Here is a 20,421-nt window from a genome sequence, read left to right on the forward strand (position 1 = left end):
TGGTGAACGATTCATATTGAGCTTGAAATCGTTACCATTACGTGGCAGAGCATCTGATTTTTAGCTCTGATCAAGTCTATAGATGAATATATGCCAATGGCTAAGAAGGTGCTAAGGAAGACTAATTTTCATCAGGCAGTCAAATACAAAGTGTACCCTTTTCCATGACGAAGAAACTTCTTTTCCATTAGTCTTCAAGCAAGCAATTCAAGAGCTTTCTTAAAAAATGTCCAGATTCCTGATGTGGTCGCTCAGCACAAATTGGGCTAGTATCAAGTTCAACAATTTCGAACTACTAAGTAATATTATTCATGGATGCTCAAGATTTCACTAATAATTGCACTTCTTGAACTCAGCAATGGTTTCGTACATTTGTGAGAATTGGATATGGATATGAGTCAAAACAATTCGGCTTTTGTTAGACCTGGATGGATTTAAAATGCTTTTATAGATGTTTAAATCGGTTCAGGCAGCTGGCAGAATATTAAGAATAACGACGGATCAACTTTAATTCGTGAGAGTTTATCCATACGTTAGATTTACGGATAGAGAGGCTTCACATCTTTCAAAAAATATTACGCGATTTTAAGATCATGCTACGTAGTTTATTATCTCATTGTACGCGCAGAACTGCGTAGAGCGGCATTTTGAGCTATAGCAAATGTATAACTTTTATTAAAAGTGAAAATGGAATAATCATTGTTTTGACATTCCCCATGCCTTATATTCTGCTTTTTGTGCAAACCTTCTTTAAGTGAAATTTAAATCAGTGTTTTTGTCCTCATGGATTTCATAAAACTTAAAAAAAAAACTTCCATGCTCTAATAGAAAAAAGTGCCTTCAATTATATACGATTCTAATTTCGGTAATATTTTACGTTTATTACATTTACCTTCTTTACATAATAAAAAACTAAATAAAAGAAGTGGAATTAAAATATTCGCAAAAATAAAATAAAAACTAAATTGAGCAGTCTTAAACAATAAATTGAACTCTTTTTCGAGCTGACTAAACATAATGTGTATTTTTTTAGGTTCTAAGAGTAGAGACATGCATGATGGTGAAACGGAGAATCGCAATAACCGAAGGAATCGGACAAATTTCACTCCTGAGCAAATAAGAGAATTGGAGAAACTGTTTGAAGAGACTCACTATCCAGATGGGCACACTAGAAGTGAGCTAAGTGTGCGTCTTCAGCTAAGTGAAACACGTATTCAAGTAATCTTAATTTTAGATCATTGTTTTTAGATATATTGCAAGTATATATTCGTGGATATATTTCGATATAATAGCCCTTCATTGGGCTATCATTGTCCTTGATGCATATTATTGTCCCTTAGACACACTAGCCAACACTAAATTTGCAAATGTAATGTTATAATAACAAGTGTGGCAAGACGCAAGACTGTTATAAGTCATATTTAATTACCGTTTTAGGCTTTAAGAAGGGTTTTGTATACCCTAACTTAGTGATCAACTTTCTGATCCGTCATGGTCTACGTCATTTCTGTCGTCATTTTTCGTTTAGTTTTAATAAAACTGTGGCCGTATTTAAGGTTGTAAACTGAGACAACTTCAATTAACCATGGTGATCACTTAAAATTGATATCGACCGGGAACGTCTGAGAAGTAACTAACATATTATTCGGCTTATAAGTACATTTTCTTCAAGGTTTCAATTGTCGCCGAGTCTCTTTCACCTTTCCAATATAATCTGATACGAATACCGATGATGATAATGATGCAAATTTAAAGTTAATTTTCGGTCAATCCAGCTGTTACGACGTCAGCTGGAGCTAAAAATTTATTAACTTTTAGTAAATCATTGTCCAGTTTGGAATCCCCCCCTTTATTACAGATAGTTTGCCTAAAGTTTCCAAATAATTTAGATATTAATGATTTTTTACCTCATTTTCTGAATCATGCGAAAAATATTAATTTTGTTACCCCATCATTTCGTGGTTTGATTGAGATATTTCTAAAATTTCAAGGTAAGTCAATGTAATTGTATGCAAATATTTAAAGATGGCGTTAAATATTATGCAAACTAGCGGTAAGTGCCAACTATGACTCATGAAACAATTCAGGTCGCGTTGTTGAACTCAAACTAAAAAGTTACATCACAAAAAGTTATAATAGGTTTTAAGTGACAAAAACAGTTCCATCAAATTATCTTCACACATCGAAAATTCCCTAGCCCCACAGGCACAGTATCCTTCATGAGTCAAACCAAAAATCTCGATCATCCCTTAGGTTTATGTCTATCTATCTTAGCTCTGCCATAGGTTGGATGGATGATAGACTATCTATCAACAAGCGAGAAAGACATCATTTTTAGACAATCCTCAAAACGGCGTATGCCAGCTTTGCCCCTCACTCAAACTATCTGTCTTGGCTTTGTTTATATAATTAGCCATGGCTTAATGGAAAATTAATTTTAATTTAAATTAATTTTATAAACTGTGTACTTAGACATTGGGGGCCCCATGGGTCTCCTACGAAGGGAGACCCATGAATGAAGTTAAGTATTTTACTCATTCGGGTTATGAGTTTACAAGTTCAGGGAAGTGAAGTGACTAGGTACAATTGGTGAGTTGAAAAGGTCAGAAGGCTTCTTAGCTGTTACTGTGGAGACCCCTTAGGTGTCCAGGACCAGCTGATATTAAGTTACATAAAGAATTTTTGGGAATATCCTGTATTAGGTATAAGTCTTGATCATATACCTTTTTTACACTCTGTATCACAGTTTGGCATTTCCGTTTTAATTTGATTTTTTTTTGGCTTTTCATTGTTTTCAGTTGTATGTCCTGATTTTGATTACTTCTAAATTGGGCTAACTGTTAGCTTTTCATTTTAAATAGTCCAAGAATCTGGTTTTTTCCTTATAACAAAAGAATAATGTGATAGAACACTGAAATTTTTCATAGTGTCTCGGCATCTATCTATTTATGGGCTATGCACTGTTGTGTAGTTTCTTTTATTTTGAAACGTTGGACATAATCTGGCCTCTACTTAAATCATGATTTAACACTATAAAAAAGTTAGCTGTTGGAACCCTTGTTCCCAGTTTGTTCAGATAAATGTCCCTCCCAGATTCCTTTCTTTTGGCCCCTTAATTATTTTCCTTCCCCGAGTAATAATTATTAATTTTCCTTTTATTTTGTGACGCCATTTTAAGTCCTCTTAATTGCATAGTTGGTTAATAGACCACGAGGTAAGAAATTGCGCAGTTAGGGAGGTTGACCAGTAACTTAGTAAGTCCTCGGAATGGCTGGAAAAATTAATTACCACCCCGTACCCCGTCGCAGACACGCGGCTAGCGGAGCGGGCTGGAAGAAAGAGTTCTCTGTTTAGTTCAGTTCTTTTGTAGCGTGTCTTGAATACAGTAAGATTTTTTTATACTATGTACTCTTTTAACTTTTCAGCCTAGGTCGAGTCTAAATAGATAGTTAGAAATATTATCGGTAACCCTTGGCTTTTAAAAGTGGCCCTGGGACCATTTGATCACGCTAGTAGATACGGAACCGTTGGAGTAACCGCGGAAATCCCACTATTTTGGGCCGATGAGGGATTCTCCCCCTCCAGTAAGTAGCATAGCAACCTGTTTGCACCACTTTTGCCTTTAAAAGTGGTGACCCCCGTACGATAAACAATCCAATAAGTGGTGGCAGCAATTTAAGGTCCTATCAGTAAATCTGATAATAAAAGAATTCTGTGTTTTCGAAGAGACAAGTAATTTAGCCTAAAAGAGTAGCCTATTGTGGGTACATATATAAAAAATCGCAAAGAGAATTTTTTTTTATCGTAGTTGTGCCTAGTCGGATACCAATAGGTAATAAAATTTAAAAATCAATAAATCACGCGAATAATTAACTTGTGAGACAAGGAAGGCTGCGCCACCCACGTAGAATCAGCAAATTAAAAGGAGATAATTTTTCACGAAAAGATAAAAAGAGACATTGATAAAAGGACTTTCATTTGGACGGAAGACGTTAAGTATACCTTGAAATAATGGCGGACAAACGAAGAATTCAGACAAGATCTATCGCGGTAAAACAAAAATCGGATTCAGACACACAATTGTATGCGACTCCCGTTGGAAATTCCCTAAGAAAAACACCATCAGATAGAACCATATATCACTCAACCGGTGAAATAGACATTTCTGAGACGGGTGAAGAGGAAATCTTCAAAACAAACTCAGTAATAGAGCGATTCCCGGTACGAACGAGGGAAGAAGAAAAAAGTCTAAGGCAACTTTAGACAGAATTATTCCCAGATAGAGAAACCCAGAGAAAAGAAACAGTGGCAATAATACATGAAGAAAACTCACTATATGAAAGGACGAATAAAACAAAACCAACTCACACTTCAGATGAAGTACAAAATGTAGGGGAGTTGAAGGCAAAAGAAAATATAATTATAGAATGAATAGAATCAGAAAACAAATTAAGAGGATATAAAAACAGAGAGAATCATAGTAGGCCAAGTAGCACCAGTAGTAGAAGTTCAATTTCCAGGAGGGGCTCGCGAAAAAGTACCCAAATAGATACGACGCAACAACTATTAAATTTCATGGAGAAAGAAAGAGAGAAAGATAGGATAGCCAGAGAAAAAAGGAGGAGGCAGACAGGAGGAAAGAAAATACATAATGGAAATGATTGCAGGGAGAAATTCCCAAGAACCTCAGACATTGTCTAAAACAGAGGTAATGCTGGCAATAAACCTTCAACCAATGAAAGAAAATGAAGATGTACATTTATACATATACAATTTTGATAAAACGGCGGAATTAAGCAGATTACCGAGAGAAAATTGGGTGACAATAATACAGCCACTCCTTAACTACAAAGCACAAATTGCATATAAAGCATTACTAATGGACTACTCATAAGATTTTGAAAGACTAAAACTAGCCATTTTTGAAAAGTTTCAACTCTCCCCCGAGCACTTTCAAAGAAGGTTTAGAAGAGAAATAAAACGAGACAACGAAACATATAAAGAATTCGGGTACAAATTCAAAGATATGTGTTTAAAATGGCCAGAGTTAAAAAATTATAGAATGTATGAAGACCCGGAAGAGATCAAAGAAAAATTGACGGAAGTGGTAAATAAAACAGTAATGGAACAATTTTTTGAAAATACCCACAGAAAATTGAAAATATATTTGAAAGAAAAGAGCCCAAAAACAAGTGAAGAAATGGCAAAAATGGCAAATAGGTGGACCGAAATAAGAGAAGAAATTGAGGAGCCAGACATATTTCAAAATAAAGAGTATAACAAAAATAGGCACTATAACACAGCGCAAGAAGAACTAACTAGCTATAACTGTGGTACCACGGGGCATTTTGCAAGATACTGCCCCAATACATATGACCAAACACCACATAAAACGACAGCCTGGGCCATGACCCACAATAGGGAAAAAAATTACGCATTTGCAGAGTCGCATAAGATATACGGAAAATAGAACGGGGAATTAGTTGAAATGGCAATTGATTCTTCCAGTGATCAAATTTATGTGCGAACTGACCTAATTAATAGAACAGAAATAGACCATAAAAATAAAATTAAAACATTATGTTATTATAGAGACAAGCACCCATGCCCATCTGCTTGGGTAAGAATAGATATTGCAAAGAACAACGGTAAAATCCAAAGAAAAACGATAAAAGTAGGCTTAGTACCTACTCTAGCAGTGGATGTTTTAGTAGGAGGAGACTTTGGAGATATCGAAAATCTCCTATCGTTAAAAGCGACTTCTTTAACAGTGGGAAAATTACAAAATGACACTAAGACGGAAAAATATACAACTTCGTTGACAAGGTGGGGAGGTGGACCGGCCCATAAAACAAATTGGGAGGCTGTGTCACCCTGTGGGAAAAACGAAATACTTAATACGCGTGTTCAAAATGTTGATAATCCACAAAAATGGGATGCGGAAGTAAATAGACAAGATAATATTGAAAATAAGACGCGCAAAATTGATTTTTCAGGAAGATTTGCAAGTAATAGAAAACTTGAGAACACTTTTAATGAATATGAGACGCTAACAAGTACAGGCCAAAATGAAGCACTGATTGTGCCAGAGAATAAGGAGACGAAATCTATTGTACGCGCTTTTCCTCGGAAAGTTCGAGAAATTTTAGTAGAATATGAAAAACCAAATGTTGGAGTTCAATTCCCATTTGATGACGAAATATTTGTTGCTGCTGTAAGAATAAAAAAGAACAAACGAGAAAAGAAATATATTAAGCGGAAGTACAATAAAGAAAGGCAGTCGAAGATGGACACTGGAGTCCAATTCAGATTTTATGACGATTTATTTAATGCTACTACAAAAGAAAAGAAAACTAAGAAAAAGAAAAGACATTAAACGGAGCTACAATGAGGTAATGCAGTCAAAGATGGTGGACACTGGAGTCCAATTCAGATTTTATGACGATTTATTTAATGCTACTACAAAAGAAAAGAAAACTAAGAAAGAGAAAAGAGATATTAAACGGAGCTACAATGAAGTGATGCAGTCAAAGATGGTGGACACTGGAGTCCAAATCAGATTTAACGATGATCTATTATTTTGTGCGAATGACAAAATTAAGAAAAGTAGAGATGAAAAGAGGAGTGTAAAAAAGAGACAAAATTTGGAGATTCAGCCTGCAGTGGCAAAAAATAAATATTGGATGGGCTGTGCCTTGATAACATAAATAATAGGGGAGGGGAAAGAGGTCAAATACCCATGGGGAATAAAACAAGATGGTTACAAAATAAAGATAAATGACCTACAATGGGTTGGGGGAAAGTTGGGAGATATGGAATGTCGAGTCGGATTGGAAAAACTTGGAAAGGAATCTGAGATTAGTATTATCAATTCAAAAGATAAGTCGATCCTTTATGAGGGTAGGAATCCCTTGGGGAAGATCCCCTGTGGGAAGTCGCGAGAGATAGTCCTTTTCCTAAATGCACAACTGGCGGACAAGTTGTGATCCCTTTACCGAGATTTTGCCTTTCTGATCTGGAGTCCTTGGGGGATACTCTATCCCAGTCACTTCATACTTTACCCAAACATTTGTCCAGTAACCCTATTCATAGTTATTCTTCTTCATGGGAACCGAAAATTATTTCCGGCAAATTGTATTCAGTGAGAGATGTATTCGAATTTCATCTTCAATTAGCATCAGCAGACGTTTTGCATTTGATTATCCTAGGCGAGGAAACCCAGAAAAAAAGGTGATTTTTGGTTCACTCAAAATTTTAATTCATTCCCAATACATTTATCTTTTTCACAGGCCTTTGCATTTTCGGCCTTAGACTATTTGAAATTATGCCAAGGGGCAATTTACCTTTTTGATTGAGATGTGGGGTTGTTTCCACAGATGGAAATTAAGAGGCTAGTGCAGCAAATTTTTCACGATGGCTGGCATCATCAGATGTGCCAGATACTGATTCTCTGCTCCTCTCAAATTTAAATTCGTGAGAGCGAGAAATTTTTTTGTTTTTGATTCTGCTACGCACAATCATTGTCTACGAATCCTGGGGACTTCAACTTTGAAAACCAAATGCGGATGTTAGATGATCTAGACCATGGTGGTTCTATAATAGAAACGTGGGGATGACGACGAATCCTTAGCCAAGCGGTGGAAGTACAGACACTGCTGGAAGTACTGACACTGGTGGAAGAGAGAAGATACAAATTTAGTGATTTTGAGATTAATGTTATTAATTTTATGTCTGAGTTTCCAGCCAATCCACCGGGGATGCGGGCCATTTATCTTAGGAGGGAGGTGTTGGAACCCTTGGTCCCAGTTTGTTCCGATAAATGTCCCTCCCAGATTCATTTCTTTTGGCCCCTTAATAATTTTCCTTCCCCAAGTAATAATTATTAATTTTCCTTTTATTTTGGGATGCCATTTTAGGTCCTCTTAATTACATAGTTAGTTAATAGACCACCAAGTCAGAACTTGCGCAGTTAAAGAGGTTGACTATTAAGTTATTAAGTCCTAGGAATGGCTAGAGATATTCATTACCACCCTGTTACCCCGTCGCAGACACGCGGCTGGTGGAGCGGGCTGGAAGAAAGAGTTCTCTTTTTAGTTCAGTTCTTTTGTAGCGTGTCTTGAATACAGTAATATTTTTTTATACTCTCTTAACTTTTCAGCCTATGTCGAGTCTAAAGAGATAGTTAGAAATCTTATTGGTAACCCTTGGCTTTTAAAAGTGGCCCTGGGACCATTCGATCAAGCTAGTAGATATGGAACCGTTGGAATAACCGCGAAAATCCCACTATTTTGGGCCGAAGAGGGATTCTCCCCCTCCAGTAAGTGGTATAGCAACCTCTTTGTGCCACTTTTGCCTTTAAAAGTGGTGACCCCCGTACGTTGAACCTCCAATATTAGCAATTAATTTAGCGTATTGAATGGAAACGGTATGCAGTGAAATAATTGTTGTCGTATTACGCCGAGATTAAGCTGAAAGTGTCTAAGCTGTGAGATTAAAGGGATTAAGCTGTGACTGAACTGTAAGTGTGCAAGCTGAGAGATTAAACTGATTAAGCTGTGATTAAGCTGTAAGTGTGTAAGCAGTGAGAATATATTGATTAAGCTGTGATTAAGTTGTAAGTGTGTAAGCTGTGAGATTAATCTATGAATTTTTCTTCTTTAGGTTTGGTTCCAAAATCGAAGAGCGAAGTGTCGGAAGCATGCTAGCCCAAAAAAGCTTGTTAAAGGTTAGTTTCTTTGGAAATTTGATAAACAAGGTTTTTAAAGAGTTTTGTCTTTATTGTACACTTATATGTCATGCTAATTTTGCGCAAAAATGGGACAATATTATTCCCAAAGTAATTTAGCCTTTTCAATTTTATTTCCCACATACCAAAAATAATAACTCTGCTGTCAGTCCCAGGAAAACTTGTCCCAATGGTCTTGCTGGATCGTTGTCGTAATATAATTCGTGGGTGAACAAGCTGTTTTTATGTCGGACCGTTCCACCATTGAGCAGATCATCACGATTAGACATATAATAGAAAAAGGAACGGAATTCCACCAGAAGAAATCTTTGCCTTCGTTGACTTCCGTACTGCATTCGACTCAGTGGACCGAGAGGTACTTTGGAAGATCTTAGCATCGACTGGCCTCCCCGAGAAATACTGCAGACTCTTCAAAGCTTTACACTATGACACAGAGAGCTGTGTTCAAGTTAATGGCCGGTGCTGCCCATTCTTCCGAATCACGACAGGGGTGCAAGGATGTGCAGTGGCCCCAGAGCTGTTCAATGTCATTATAGACTACGTTATGACAGAGACGACTTCACGTCTCAACTTTGGAGATCGCGTCATCTGAGATGCTGATGTTGCTGATGACCTGGCCATCCTAGCGGACTCCATGGACCAGCTGCTGGAAGCACTTCAAATCTTACGAGAAGAGGTCGCAATTGTGGGACTGTAGACAAACTTGAACAAAATAAAAATTATGCCCATAGACCCAACTTCTCCTGCTGCCGTTTCTGAAGTCAGTCTGGACGCAACAACTAGCATACAAGTTGTCCAAAAGTTTACCTACCTGGGATCCATGATTTCTTCAGATGTCTACCTTCTCTCAGAGCTACAAGCAAGGCTATTCAAGGTGGCTTCTGCCATGGGCAGGATGAACCGTCACCTTTGGCGAAAACCGAATTTCAGTCGTTCAACCAAACTTCGAATGTTCAACGCCCTCGTTGGTTCTGTGATGCCTTATGGAGATGAGACTTGGCAAGCATCAGCCGAAAACCTTTGGTGCGTACCTTTTGGTGGTTTGGACATCTGCTTCGAATGCCCCCACACTTACCTGCAAATCTTTGACTTTGACCCTGTCATAGCCGGTTGGAAACGACCTCGCGGCCGACCAAAGAAGCGATCGTCCGACAATGTATCAGAGTTCCTAGCAATGGCAAATATCAGACCAAGTGAAGCGCAAATCCTTGCAATGGACCGAAGTGGATGGAGGAGGCAGACATTACTCTCTACGCCGAGTAGCACCCGACAGGAGACCAAAGTCAAGTCAATCAAGTCATACCACAAATCGTTGCAATAGATGCAGTATTACTGTTAACAAAACAAAAGAAAAAATCTGAGCGAATAATCCAGCCAAGTATTTTTAAATATGATAGTCATCTTTATAATTGCTTAAGATATTTTTGTGGAAAAATGACATCGTCAGGTAACTGAAGCTGTAAAATTTACAGCTTTGAACCATTCGTTTTATAATTTAATCATGGCTGTAGCGATATCTACAACCTAGTAAAGAGCGAGGCACGACCATTAGTAGGCAAAAATTAAAAATGTGTTTTAAATTTAATGATAAAAACGAAAGCGAAAATAAAAAAAAAAGTTTGAAAAAAGAACTATCAAGTGAGGAAGAATTATTTTTAAACCCTAAAAAATCGCTGCATTTTATACAACTACATATACATGCTTTTTGTAGTGTTAAAAATACTATTTTAATCTTCGTATGTAAGATGATTTTAATAACATTTGCTACTCCAGTGCTATACAAAAAATGCAGCTTTTCGTATAGAATTGATTCTATTTAAAAAGAATGTTTTTGTTAATTACAAGTTTCTCAACTAATTTTCAATTAGCACTCAATTTGCATGAAAAGGTTCTCAATTTCCTTTAAAATGAGCCATTAAACAGTTCTCTATGATGTACCACTGCCCAACTAGCAGCGGAGAAAAAAAAAACGAAAAAAATCCTTTCATGCAGAATATCGTGGTTTCAGCCACTTTTGTAGTTTTTCAAGCCAATAAATTTTCCCTGTTGTTCAAGCCAATGGACTCGAAGTCTCCTTTATAGGGGTTTCGGATAAGGCGGTCTAATAGTATGCTTTGTGTTTCAATCTGACACTTTTTTAAAGTTATTGGCTGTATTATTTCTTAGTATAGGACGTGATCGTCTCTTACTAGGTTGATGTCTACCGCTGCAACTCTGATGAGAAATATATCGCCAAAGCTTTGGTTTTTAACAGAGATTGATGCAGCATCACGTTCTTCGTTAACCTTCTTATAAACTCCAGTGTTTTTATTTATAGCTATTTCATCGCTTGGAGCTTTTTAAAACACGTTGAGCACCTTTATGTAGTGCTTTTTCTTTGAATAGACCTCGGCTTGTCTTTTGTCATTGTGAAATACATATCGCCAAACCTTTTTTTTAGCAGGTTCATGGTAAGCACTGATGGCGTCGTCCATGTCAAAACCCCAAACACAATTATTGTCGCTATCATTTTAAAACGCAATAACAAAAGGGCCTGAGGATGGAACCCCCGTAACAACTTCTTCAGAAGTTTGTTCGAAGAAAGTATTATTTCCAATAAATTTTCATTTTTCGGTTTGTATATTACTGTTTAGAAACAGTGGCGTCATTAAGAAGGGGGAAGGAAGGGGGAGGGGGGGGCAGTTGCCCCCCCCAACAGTTTGGAAAAAAACTATAATTTATGAAGTAGTTTTAAAACTGTTTGCTCATCTTAAGTGTTAAATTTGGTCTTTACTTTGAGCAGATAATTTCTTCTTAATTAATCCATGCTTGTTTTTAACTTAAGAAAAAAAAAAGAAGAAAAATAGTGGTCCATTACACTTCATAATTTGTTATATATTAAAAATTTTCCAAATATACTGCCTTTTAAGCCTTATCATCAAGTAAAAATGTGAGCTTAGTTAATGGCAAAATTGAAAAAAGTTCTATGCTTCCTATTTCACAACATTTACTCAGGTAAATTTTCCCCCTGGTATTTAAGGTGCTTTTACTTCCTAAAATCTATCAGTTCAAGATTAGATTCTCTTGCTTTAAAACTTTCAAAAGTTGGAATGAATACAACCTTTATATCAATGAATACAACCTCTATATCTGCAAATAGGACAGAAATGGAATCATTGAAGAATAAGAAGTTAAATATACAGTGAAGATAATTTCCTGAATAAAAAATAAAGCATTGAAAAAGAAAATAAGACTTATTAGTTTTTATAACGATGTTCGTACTATAACTAGTCAAATCGGTTGTACTTTGGTCATCGAATTTGGTTGAGGGAATCCGCTCCAGGAATCATTTAATTGTTTTAATTTTTATTTCCAGTATTTAATTGAAACTCCGATTCTCTTATTTTTCATTGAAATGCGTGACAAGCCCTGATAACGTCCTATTCCTCTTCTTTCGGATTCACATTCTAACCTATAAATGTAAATCTGCCTCCATGTATAATACCATGCAGACTTCTTGCTATTTTTGCTTTTCTAAATATTTCTTCAACCATTTCCAAAAAAAGAATTGACATAAATGTACAAAGAATTATGACTGAAATTAGTCGAATTTCACACAACGCCAGTGCTACTTGTGGGATATTTATCTTTGCATCAGCATGTTGTATGAAATGTCTGCTGAGAATAGAATAAAGTAAATTTAAACAAAATATGTATATTTTTCTCACAATCTAGAAATTTTGTGTACACGTATAAGCTGTAGCAACACATTCTCTTTTTCTATTGTTATCAGTTTTATCATGGAACACTAGGAGACCTAGCTTTGCTTGTGAAGGGAATTATAGACACCAATAGTATATTCAGTGTAACCCCACTACGGAAATGTATACCCGCAATACCCAGATTTACATAAGAAAAACATTTGATGTTTTAAAAAAAAAAAAAAATTTAAGAGAAAGATACAAAGGGGAAGGTGATTTTCAAACTCTGTGAGTCGAATTTCACTTCCAATTGGCATCCCTGTCAATTTTTAATTACTTTAAGGTTTCTGCCACAATGATGCCAAGCATTGTTCGCATTTTCTGATTGTTCTTTGTCAAACAATGCCCAACGGATAAGTTAATAACTCTAACTTTATTTTCGAATACTTTCAAATTTGAAACACGGTCGCTATTTCAATGAGGGGAATATGTCACAATATAATGTTACGCAATTTGTGGCAATACTTTAACTTATCCTGTACTATTATTGAGACAGCGCAATTGCGCTGCCTATGATTTTTGTTTCGGCTTTATGTTTCCCGCTGATATCAGTGGTTATTTATTAATATAAATCGGCGACCCCCTAAAGAAAACAATTTAATAAAATCATAAATAATGCTTCAATTAATCACGTATATTAAAACTTTAGTACAACAAATTAAATCTTACAGTCAAAATCCATTAAAAATTACGAGCAAATGAATAGTGCGATACCCGGGGGTATTAACATAGAAATTGATTCAATTATGAAATTGAGCATCCTGTGCTGGGCGTGGGGATTGAGGGAAGTGGAAAAAGGATATGTACTGCAGTATTAGTGGTGAATCTGGCTGGAAAAAGCGAAGTTGTATGCGACGTTCACCTTCGCTCACCCGAAAGCTTGTCTACGCTATACTACTGTGATCTGCAACAGCTGAAAATTGCTGACAATTTTAGTAAAAGCTAAGCACCTGCACTTGTATTTATGATTGTTTAATATGTGATTATTGTTTACAATGTATCGCGTAATGTTTTTAAATTCACCAATTAGCGTGTTTGTTAAATAGTTAGTTTTCTTAACTACCGCTTGAATAGCACATACTTCAATAGCACCCTCTCTTGCCCCCCCCCGCCCCCAATAAATATACTGTAGATACGCCCCTGTTTAGCAAACAGTCAATAAAAAAACTGATGAATTATTCAAAACATCAACGAGTTTTATGTAATATATGACGTCATTGAAATATTGCGATGTGAATTTTAATATGACGTAAAGGGTGGCTCTAACATGTATGCAACCTTTTATACTATTTTATGACGTGATTAAAATACTATCGAGCAAGTTTTTGTTGTTGTTCTTTAAATGAAAATATACATGTAACGTCATTTACATGAAAAAATGGCTTCCCAAATTAAAGCTCTTAACAAATTTTCACAAATTCGTGATCTATCTGGATTAGTTTTTCAGGCCAGAAAATTAAAGAGTGCCAATTAAAAAAAAATAAAAATATGGAGCCGTTTCCAAGAATATATATATATATATATATATATATATATATATATATATATATATATATATATATATCTTCTTCACTTACATATTTGACTCGTTCTGATTTGTGCTGTCGCTTGTCTTCTAACTGCACAATTCTTTGTTTTTCACTCCGTTTTTGACACGCTCTGATACTCCGTTTCTCGCGATTGCTTGTAATTACCACTACCGCTTATCTTTTAACTACACATTTCCTTTTTCTCGCCCTGGCATATCTTTTAGCTGCATATTTCTTTGTGCTTCACTTTTGTTTTTGAGTAGTTTTAATTTTTGCTGCCGCCTATCTTCGAACCGTTCTTTACTCTTCACTTTTGTTTTTGAATCGTTGTAATTGTTGCTGACGGAAGTATTCTCACTGTATATGTTTGTTCTTTCTTTTTGATTATCATTACTTTAGACATTTTTTCAATACCCTTTACCTTAGCTGCTCACATTGGTCTTGTTACGTTCGACAGTCTAGGTTGTTCATTTGTGCTCTTGGCATTATGAAACCACTTAAAACGCCTTTTGTAAATAGACTTATTTTTGTAAATTTCACTTGATATTTTATACTTAGCTATACTTTTGTAATGTTGCATGCACTATAGATATAAAAACAATATGCTCACTCCTGGGGGGGGGGGGGGTATAATGTAATTTATTCTCTTGAAATGTATTCATAAATATGACGTTAATCATATGACTTTTCTTGTAAATCATGTTTCTTGTGTATTTTTGCCTACATCATAGACACTAAAAACGATGTAACCACTACTGAGGCAAATATGACATATGTATGCTTTTCGAACGTATTCATAAATATGATATCATTCATATGAATCATTCTTTTCCCAAAATTAAGGCTCTTAACGAATTTTCTCAAACATCTGACCTATATAGATAGTTTTTTTAGGACAGAAAATCCCAGGAGGCCAATGTTGCCAAAAAAAATATGGAGCCATTTTCAAAAAAAAAAACAACATTACTCGTTTAAAAAGATAGCATATATATATATATATATATATATATATATATATATATATATATATATATATATATATATATATATATATATATATATATATATATATATATATATAATGATATATATTTTTCAAGTTGCTGAAATCAGAAATGTAGCTTATTTTCTTTATTTTCTATTTTTTTCTTCTTTTTTTAGCTGAAGAAATAAAAAGGACGCAATTTATTGGCCAAGACCAAGTACCTTCACATTTTCGTTTGAAGTTAGATCAGTCAACTATGGCATCATTTAATGCAAAGCAACTGAAGCCAGTTCAACCAATCCCAGTATATCCTTTCGTGAATCCTGAACTAGCCTTTGCATATTTAAGGCTGCATATGAAACAAGCACCTTCGTTTTTCGGAATGCATTCAAACATACCAACAGTAATACAGTAGAATATTCAGACGGGCCTGTTTTAGACATACAATTAGTGACATTTTCTTGAACCAAAAACACTCATAAAAGTGTTGAGTCAGTTTTGAAGAGCTAATAGTAATGGAAGATAATAGGGAAAAAAATAATCCCAAACCCTAAGAAAAGCAGAAAGCTAATTCTCTTGAAGGGCTGATTCGCAAGCGCAGATAGTTGTTTGCCTTTAGCTTTGTATTCATTCAGTACGTTGCATTCAACAACAATTTTATTCACTACAAATTAAATGACCCTGAGTGACTTTACCAAAATATGTCTAAAAATCGCTTAAAAAGGAACTATGCTACAAAATAATTATGTCAGTTGCCAAAGAATATAAAATCGTGTTAAAAGCCAACCGTTCTCAAATCTTGTAATAATGAATTTTTCTATCCCTCATATATAAAATAGTGTTTTGCGTACTGTTTATATAAGAAGCTAAGTCTTCAAAATAAATGAACTTGTTTTTTACGTTTTTAATTCAAATAATTCCGTCTCGATGAGTTTTTTTTTGTTCTTTTAAAACGATTTGTGTTTTGCTTATGATTGTTGATGTTCGTCTAATTAATTAAAACCAATTAAATTTTTTGTCAGCGTTAACCCAATTCATTTTAATTTAGTTTTTCCGCTTCTTTCATAGGCACGTATGCGTAGAGGAGGTAGGCTTTGATTCCCATCCTTCCCAATTAGATATCAAGATTTCAACGATCTTCAGCATCAGTTTTCTACAATGATTTTCATCCGAAGTTTTCTAAAACTATCGGTCGTTTCATTTTTACGACCCCTTTCCCTACCCAAATAAGTTCCTGTTTACCAGTCTTACGCTACTTAATTTACTTAATAATTTATTTTAAACACAGAACAAAAAAATACGAGCAGTACCTTTTTTGCGCTATCAACAAAAAAGACAAAAAAGCGATGTAAAGATTTTGGAAAGTTAATTATTCCCATGCCTAGCTTTATGTATTTTAACATCTTCGGCAGTTATACAATATTTTCTTTTGTTTGAAAATAATACTTTTTGTCAAAGAGGCCTTGCTTAACAACGCTGTTGAACTTAACCTTTACTCCTTTTCTTTATTTCGTCTTGTTTTACCTACTTCTCTGGACCAAGTCCCCTGAAGTGATTCTTTGACTTGAGCTGTTAGGGTAAGGTGAATATCTGAAGCTCAAGTTTATTGAGAATAAGCAATCGAAAATTAGATATCAAAAGACATTTACAGTCTACACTTATTTCCATCCTTCTTTTCCCCAATGGTGTCTTTTAATTTGGTTAAAGGCTTTTGGCACACTCAGCCAGATTGGTACTTAGATTATATGAGACAATATTTTCTCTGTCGGGCAAAGATCAAACTCGATTAGGAACAAGTTAACACCGATTTCCCGGTTTAAGGACAAGGTATCAGGACTCACGCAGAGAGGTAAAACAATCAAAGACAAGCAAGGATGCCAGAAACATAGATACGGATAAAGGTTTTGTCTACTTTTTCTCCTAATTGCATTTTATGGCGATTGTTCTATTTTCTTTTGCTTGTAAATGACACAATAATTAAATCATGTCCATTATTCAAGGCAATGATGAGAAGAACTGTTCAAGCAAGAAAGTTAGAAGCAAAAAGGAATATTCTACCAGTGTAATGACATATCTCTTAGCTAAAAAAGGAAACAAAAACTTAATAATCCTTGACTTTAGTAGACATGAATTGTTTAAAAAAATAGAAAGATTTTTCTTTATTGATTCACAAGCCAGAAAACATTATACAATAAAGGGCCAAGTCGTGATTGGAGCAATAGAAGAACTCTAGTAAAAAAAATATCGTAGATAGAAAACTTTTACATTAAAAATGAAAAATATAATTGACAGTTGTAAAGGGTCCATCCGTGCGCATTAATTTTTCTTGGGCAAAAATATAACCACGGACCAAGAAAGCAGGGAAGAAGTAAGAACAAGAACAGTAAAAGGACAAGATTTTCCTCGACTTAGAAACGCTTAGAAGAAACAAAGCACCCAACATCCTAAAAGATCAGTTTGTTCAAGACCACTGGCGGGGGGGGGGAGCAACACACCCTATATTGCATTGTGATTATATCATAAAACATCATTTAAAACTTTTAGAGACTACTTGGGAGGTCCCTAAAGTAAAGGCTTCAAGAGGTTGGGATGGTGGAGCGTTCACGAGTGGGTAACCTTCAGCACCATCAATGTATGGAGTCTGATGCAGATGTAGCGATTAAAGAAAGGCAGCCAGATTAAATCCAATATTTTAGCTGATACAAGACTTTTGCTGAAAGTGGCGAGAACAAAAAAAAACGGATTGTTTGAGCTGGTTAAGTAGAAAGATACCATAACTATATAAATATCTTAAAAAATAAAGAAGAATTAGGAGTTGAATTTTAAACGAGACAACCTTCATACGCAGCTATGCAGTTTTTGGATATAGCGGACGTCAAATATAAAATCGAAACGTGTGTGGGAAACCAGTGTAAAAGGGGCTAAAAATACATGACACTATACAGCTTAAGCAGGTGCAGCTTTTTTTGAAGACGTAGTTGTCTTTTGGAAGCAACAAACTGTTAGTATTTATATTTTGACGGGCGAAAATTTTTTCAGATTTAGTGAATTAGTTTTACTTACTTATTTTCACGGTTCAACGTGGCAGACTTATGAAAAAGTGGTATTGCCTTAGAGATTTCCCTATTTTAAATGAACCAAAAGAAAAAAAAATGGGGTTTTCAGGTATGAATATATCAAAGATGGGTCCAAGAGGTAAAAATGGTTTTTATTTTATGTTCTCGGTAGTTTAAAGCAGCGAAACAAAAAGAAATGGGATTAATTATAACAAGATCAAGGTTAGAAATGGGGTGTATGAACTGGAGCTTATTTTGATAATAACCAGGGAATTGGTGCAAATTATAACAGGTGAGGATAAAACCTTTGAATATTTGGTATACAAAAAAAAAAAATATAATCTTAAACGATTCCTATATTCATTCCTCACTTCTTATTGCAGAATATGTGTATTTGAAACTGTTTGAGTCATCATTAACGAAACGGTTGCAATAACTCTTCAAAGTTACTAATGAAAGAACAATAGAAGAAATAAAAATAAAACAACAAAATTCTAAAAAAATAATAAAAAAAAACGAAAAACTAGACTGGAGCAAATTAAAAAAGCAAAGTAAACTTAAAACGAAAAAAAAACGTTTAAGATAATAGCATAAACAACGAGAAGTATATAAAGAGGGATTTTTCAAAAGGAAAAAAAAAGAAAATAGGCAAGCTACTTGTGTTCGATTGAAGAGACCAACTAGAGTTTACCTGGAATTACCGAAGATAGCCAACTGATTTATCCTCTTGAAAAATAGGCTAGTTTTATCCTCTGGCAAATTCAGGACTAATTTCAATTACGATCTGGAATTAGACTAAGCAAATAACAATTGTAAACCTGGATCATGTATTTGGATTTTGTATTTATTTCGGTTTTTCTGTTTATTTAAAAAATTCATTTCTTTCGGTTCTTTGTTGTTTCTAGCTGTATTTTCTAGGTTCAATACCTTTTATACCTGGTTTGCGGTTAGTTTTTCTCTCCCTTTTTATACAGTTACTTCTTTTATTTTAAATTAGTCTTCTCCATTGCGCTGAGGACACCTTGTTATTAATACAGGCAATGTATTCGGGTTTGAAATTTGTTCCCTCTCTCAATCTTACTAGCATGAAATCCTGTTGTTTTGGTTCTGTCGTTATTTTGAAAATCTTAACCTATGGACCCAAGAGCCACAAATACAATGAAATGGATCAGATTGCATAAAAGACAAATATCCCTTCCGTGGAAAACTTTGCTAGGCATTAACCGCAATAAAAGTCATATGTTCTAAATGATTATTGCCAGCAAATGCCAAAAGAATGTCATTAACTTTGATGAAGTACTCAATAGAAGAGAAACGGCTATCAGTATTATCATAATTTGGAAAATCAGATATAAAATGTGTTCTACTTAGGTTACTGCTGATTGATGGTCGTTTCGTATACTAAATTTCCTTTATTTTCTTCTCAAAGACGAAGCATCCTAGGGTGACGGGTTACCAAAATTCGAAGGGAAGGAGGGAATCGTATGGCAGGACCTTGAACCTTCCTTTTTATTTATCAAACTTCCAACTTTAGAAGGATTTCAAGTTGTTCCTTAAAAACCAAAGGAAGGTCAAGCCCCCTCGAATAGTTCCCCTGATAGCAAAGCTCTTTATCGAATGTGGCATGATTATTGAAAGTTGGAATATGCCATTATTTTAGAATTTAAACCACGGTACACAGTCGGTGGGGTAGCGCAGAAGGATTATGAAAAACCTGAATAGATTTATACGAGTTTGGCCCTGAAATATAACCAATAAATAGAGAAAAGAAACCCCAAAGAAACATATTCTTGGACACTTAATTATGAATATTATTTTTGAAGAACAGGAAGCACCCGACGATAAAAAAAAAAAAAAAAAAAAAAAAAAAAAAAAAAAAAGAAACTTCGACTAAGCCTCATTACAAGAGAGCAGATGATTCTGAGTGAAATAATTCATATGACATTAGCATGACTTTCATCAAAAGCTAAGTGCTAAGCATGATGATATTCATTAGACTAGGAGCCACCGTAGACAAAGTTTTAAGAAAATAACAGTAGGCTAAAGATCTAGGAAGGTGAGAGATTGTGTTAACGAATTTTTAGCTCCTAGGTTAACAACAGAGAAATATCTGAATCACAAGACCCCTTTACCCACCAGTTTCATAGATTTTGAACAGGCATTTAGTTCAGCTGATAAACAGCCTTTTGGCATAGTTAAAACGATTTGAAGATTTTGTGGAATATTTGTGACAAGTGACGCATAACGGGATAAACTAACATTATAAATAATTACCGTTAGTGCTAAACTTTTTCTGAAATATTTTACAATGTCATTTAATTAAGAAATAGAAAATTCTTAAAAACATACCGTAGCGTCATCCCTT

At 35.0% G+C, this 20,421-nt stretch overlaps 1 protein-coding gene across 1 annotated transcript; it reads left to right on the forward strand.

Annotated features, from left to right (window-relative positions):
• Nucleotides 1-1,038: 1,038 nt before the first annotated feature.
• LOC148944356 (paired mesoderm homeobox protein 2-like) lies at nt 1,039-16,017 on the forward strand. The gene is made up of 3 exons (XM_089100428.1): nt 1,039-1,218; nt 8,662-8,725; nt 15,177-16,017. Exons 1-3 carry the CDS (start codon nt 1,051-1,053, stop codon nt 15,413-15,415), a joined length of 471 nt encoding a protein of 156 aa, XP_088956554.1. The 5' UTR covers nt 1,039-1,050; the 3' UTR covers nt 15,416-16,017.
• The last annotated feature ends 4,404 nt before the right edge of the window (nt 16,018-20,421 follow it).

Source organism: Artemia sp. Qi Xiang Cuo, chromosome 14 (assembly GCF_049724085.1).
Source record: "Artemia sp. Qi Xiang Cuo chromosome 14, ASM4972408v1, whole genome shotgun sequence".
NCBI lineage: Eukaryota > Metazoa > Arthropoda > Branchiopoda > Anostraca > Artemiidae > Artemia > Artemia sp. Qi Xiang Cuo.

What these genes read in the sequence shown, in the direction of transcription:
- LOC148944356 (XM_089100428.1), top strand. Translation starts at nt 1,051, where the DNA reads ATGCATGATGGTGAAACGGAGAATCGCAATAACCGAAGGAATCGGACA. An exon ending in TAAGTGAAACACGTATTCAA is followed by an intron (nt 1,219 to 8,661) that starts GTAATCTTAATT and finishes TTTCTTCTTTAG; the next exon opens with GTTTGGTTCCAAAATCGAAG. An exon ending in CCCAAAAAAGCTTGTTAAAG is followed by an intron (nt 8,726 to 15,176) that starts GTTAGTTTCTTT and finishes TTCTTTTTTTAG; the next exon opens with CTGAAGAAATAAAAAGGACG.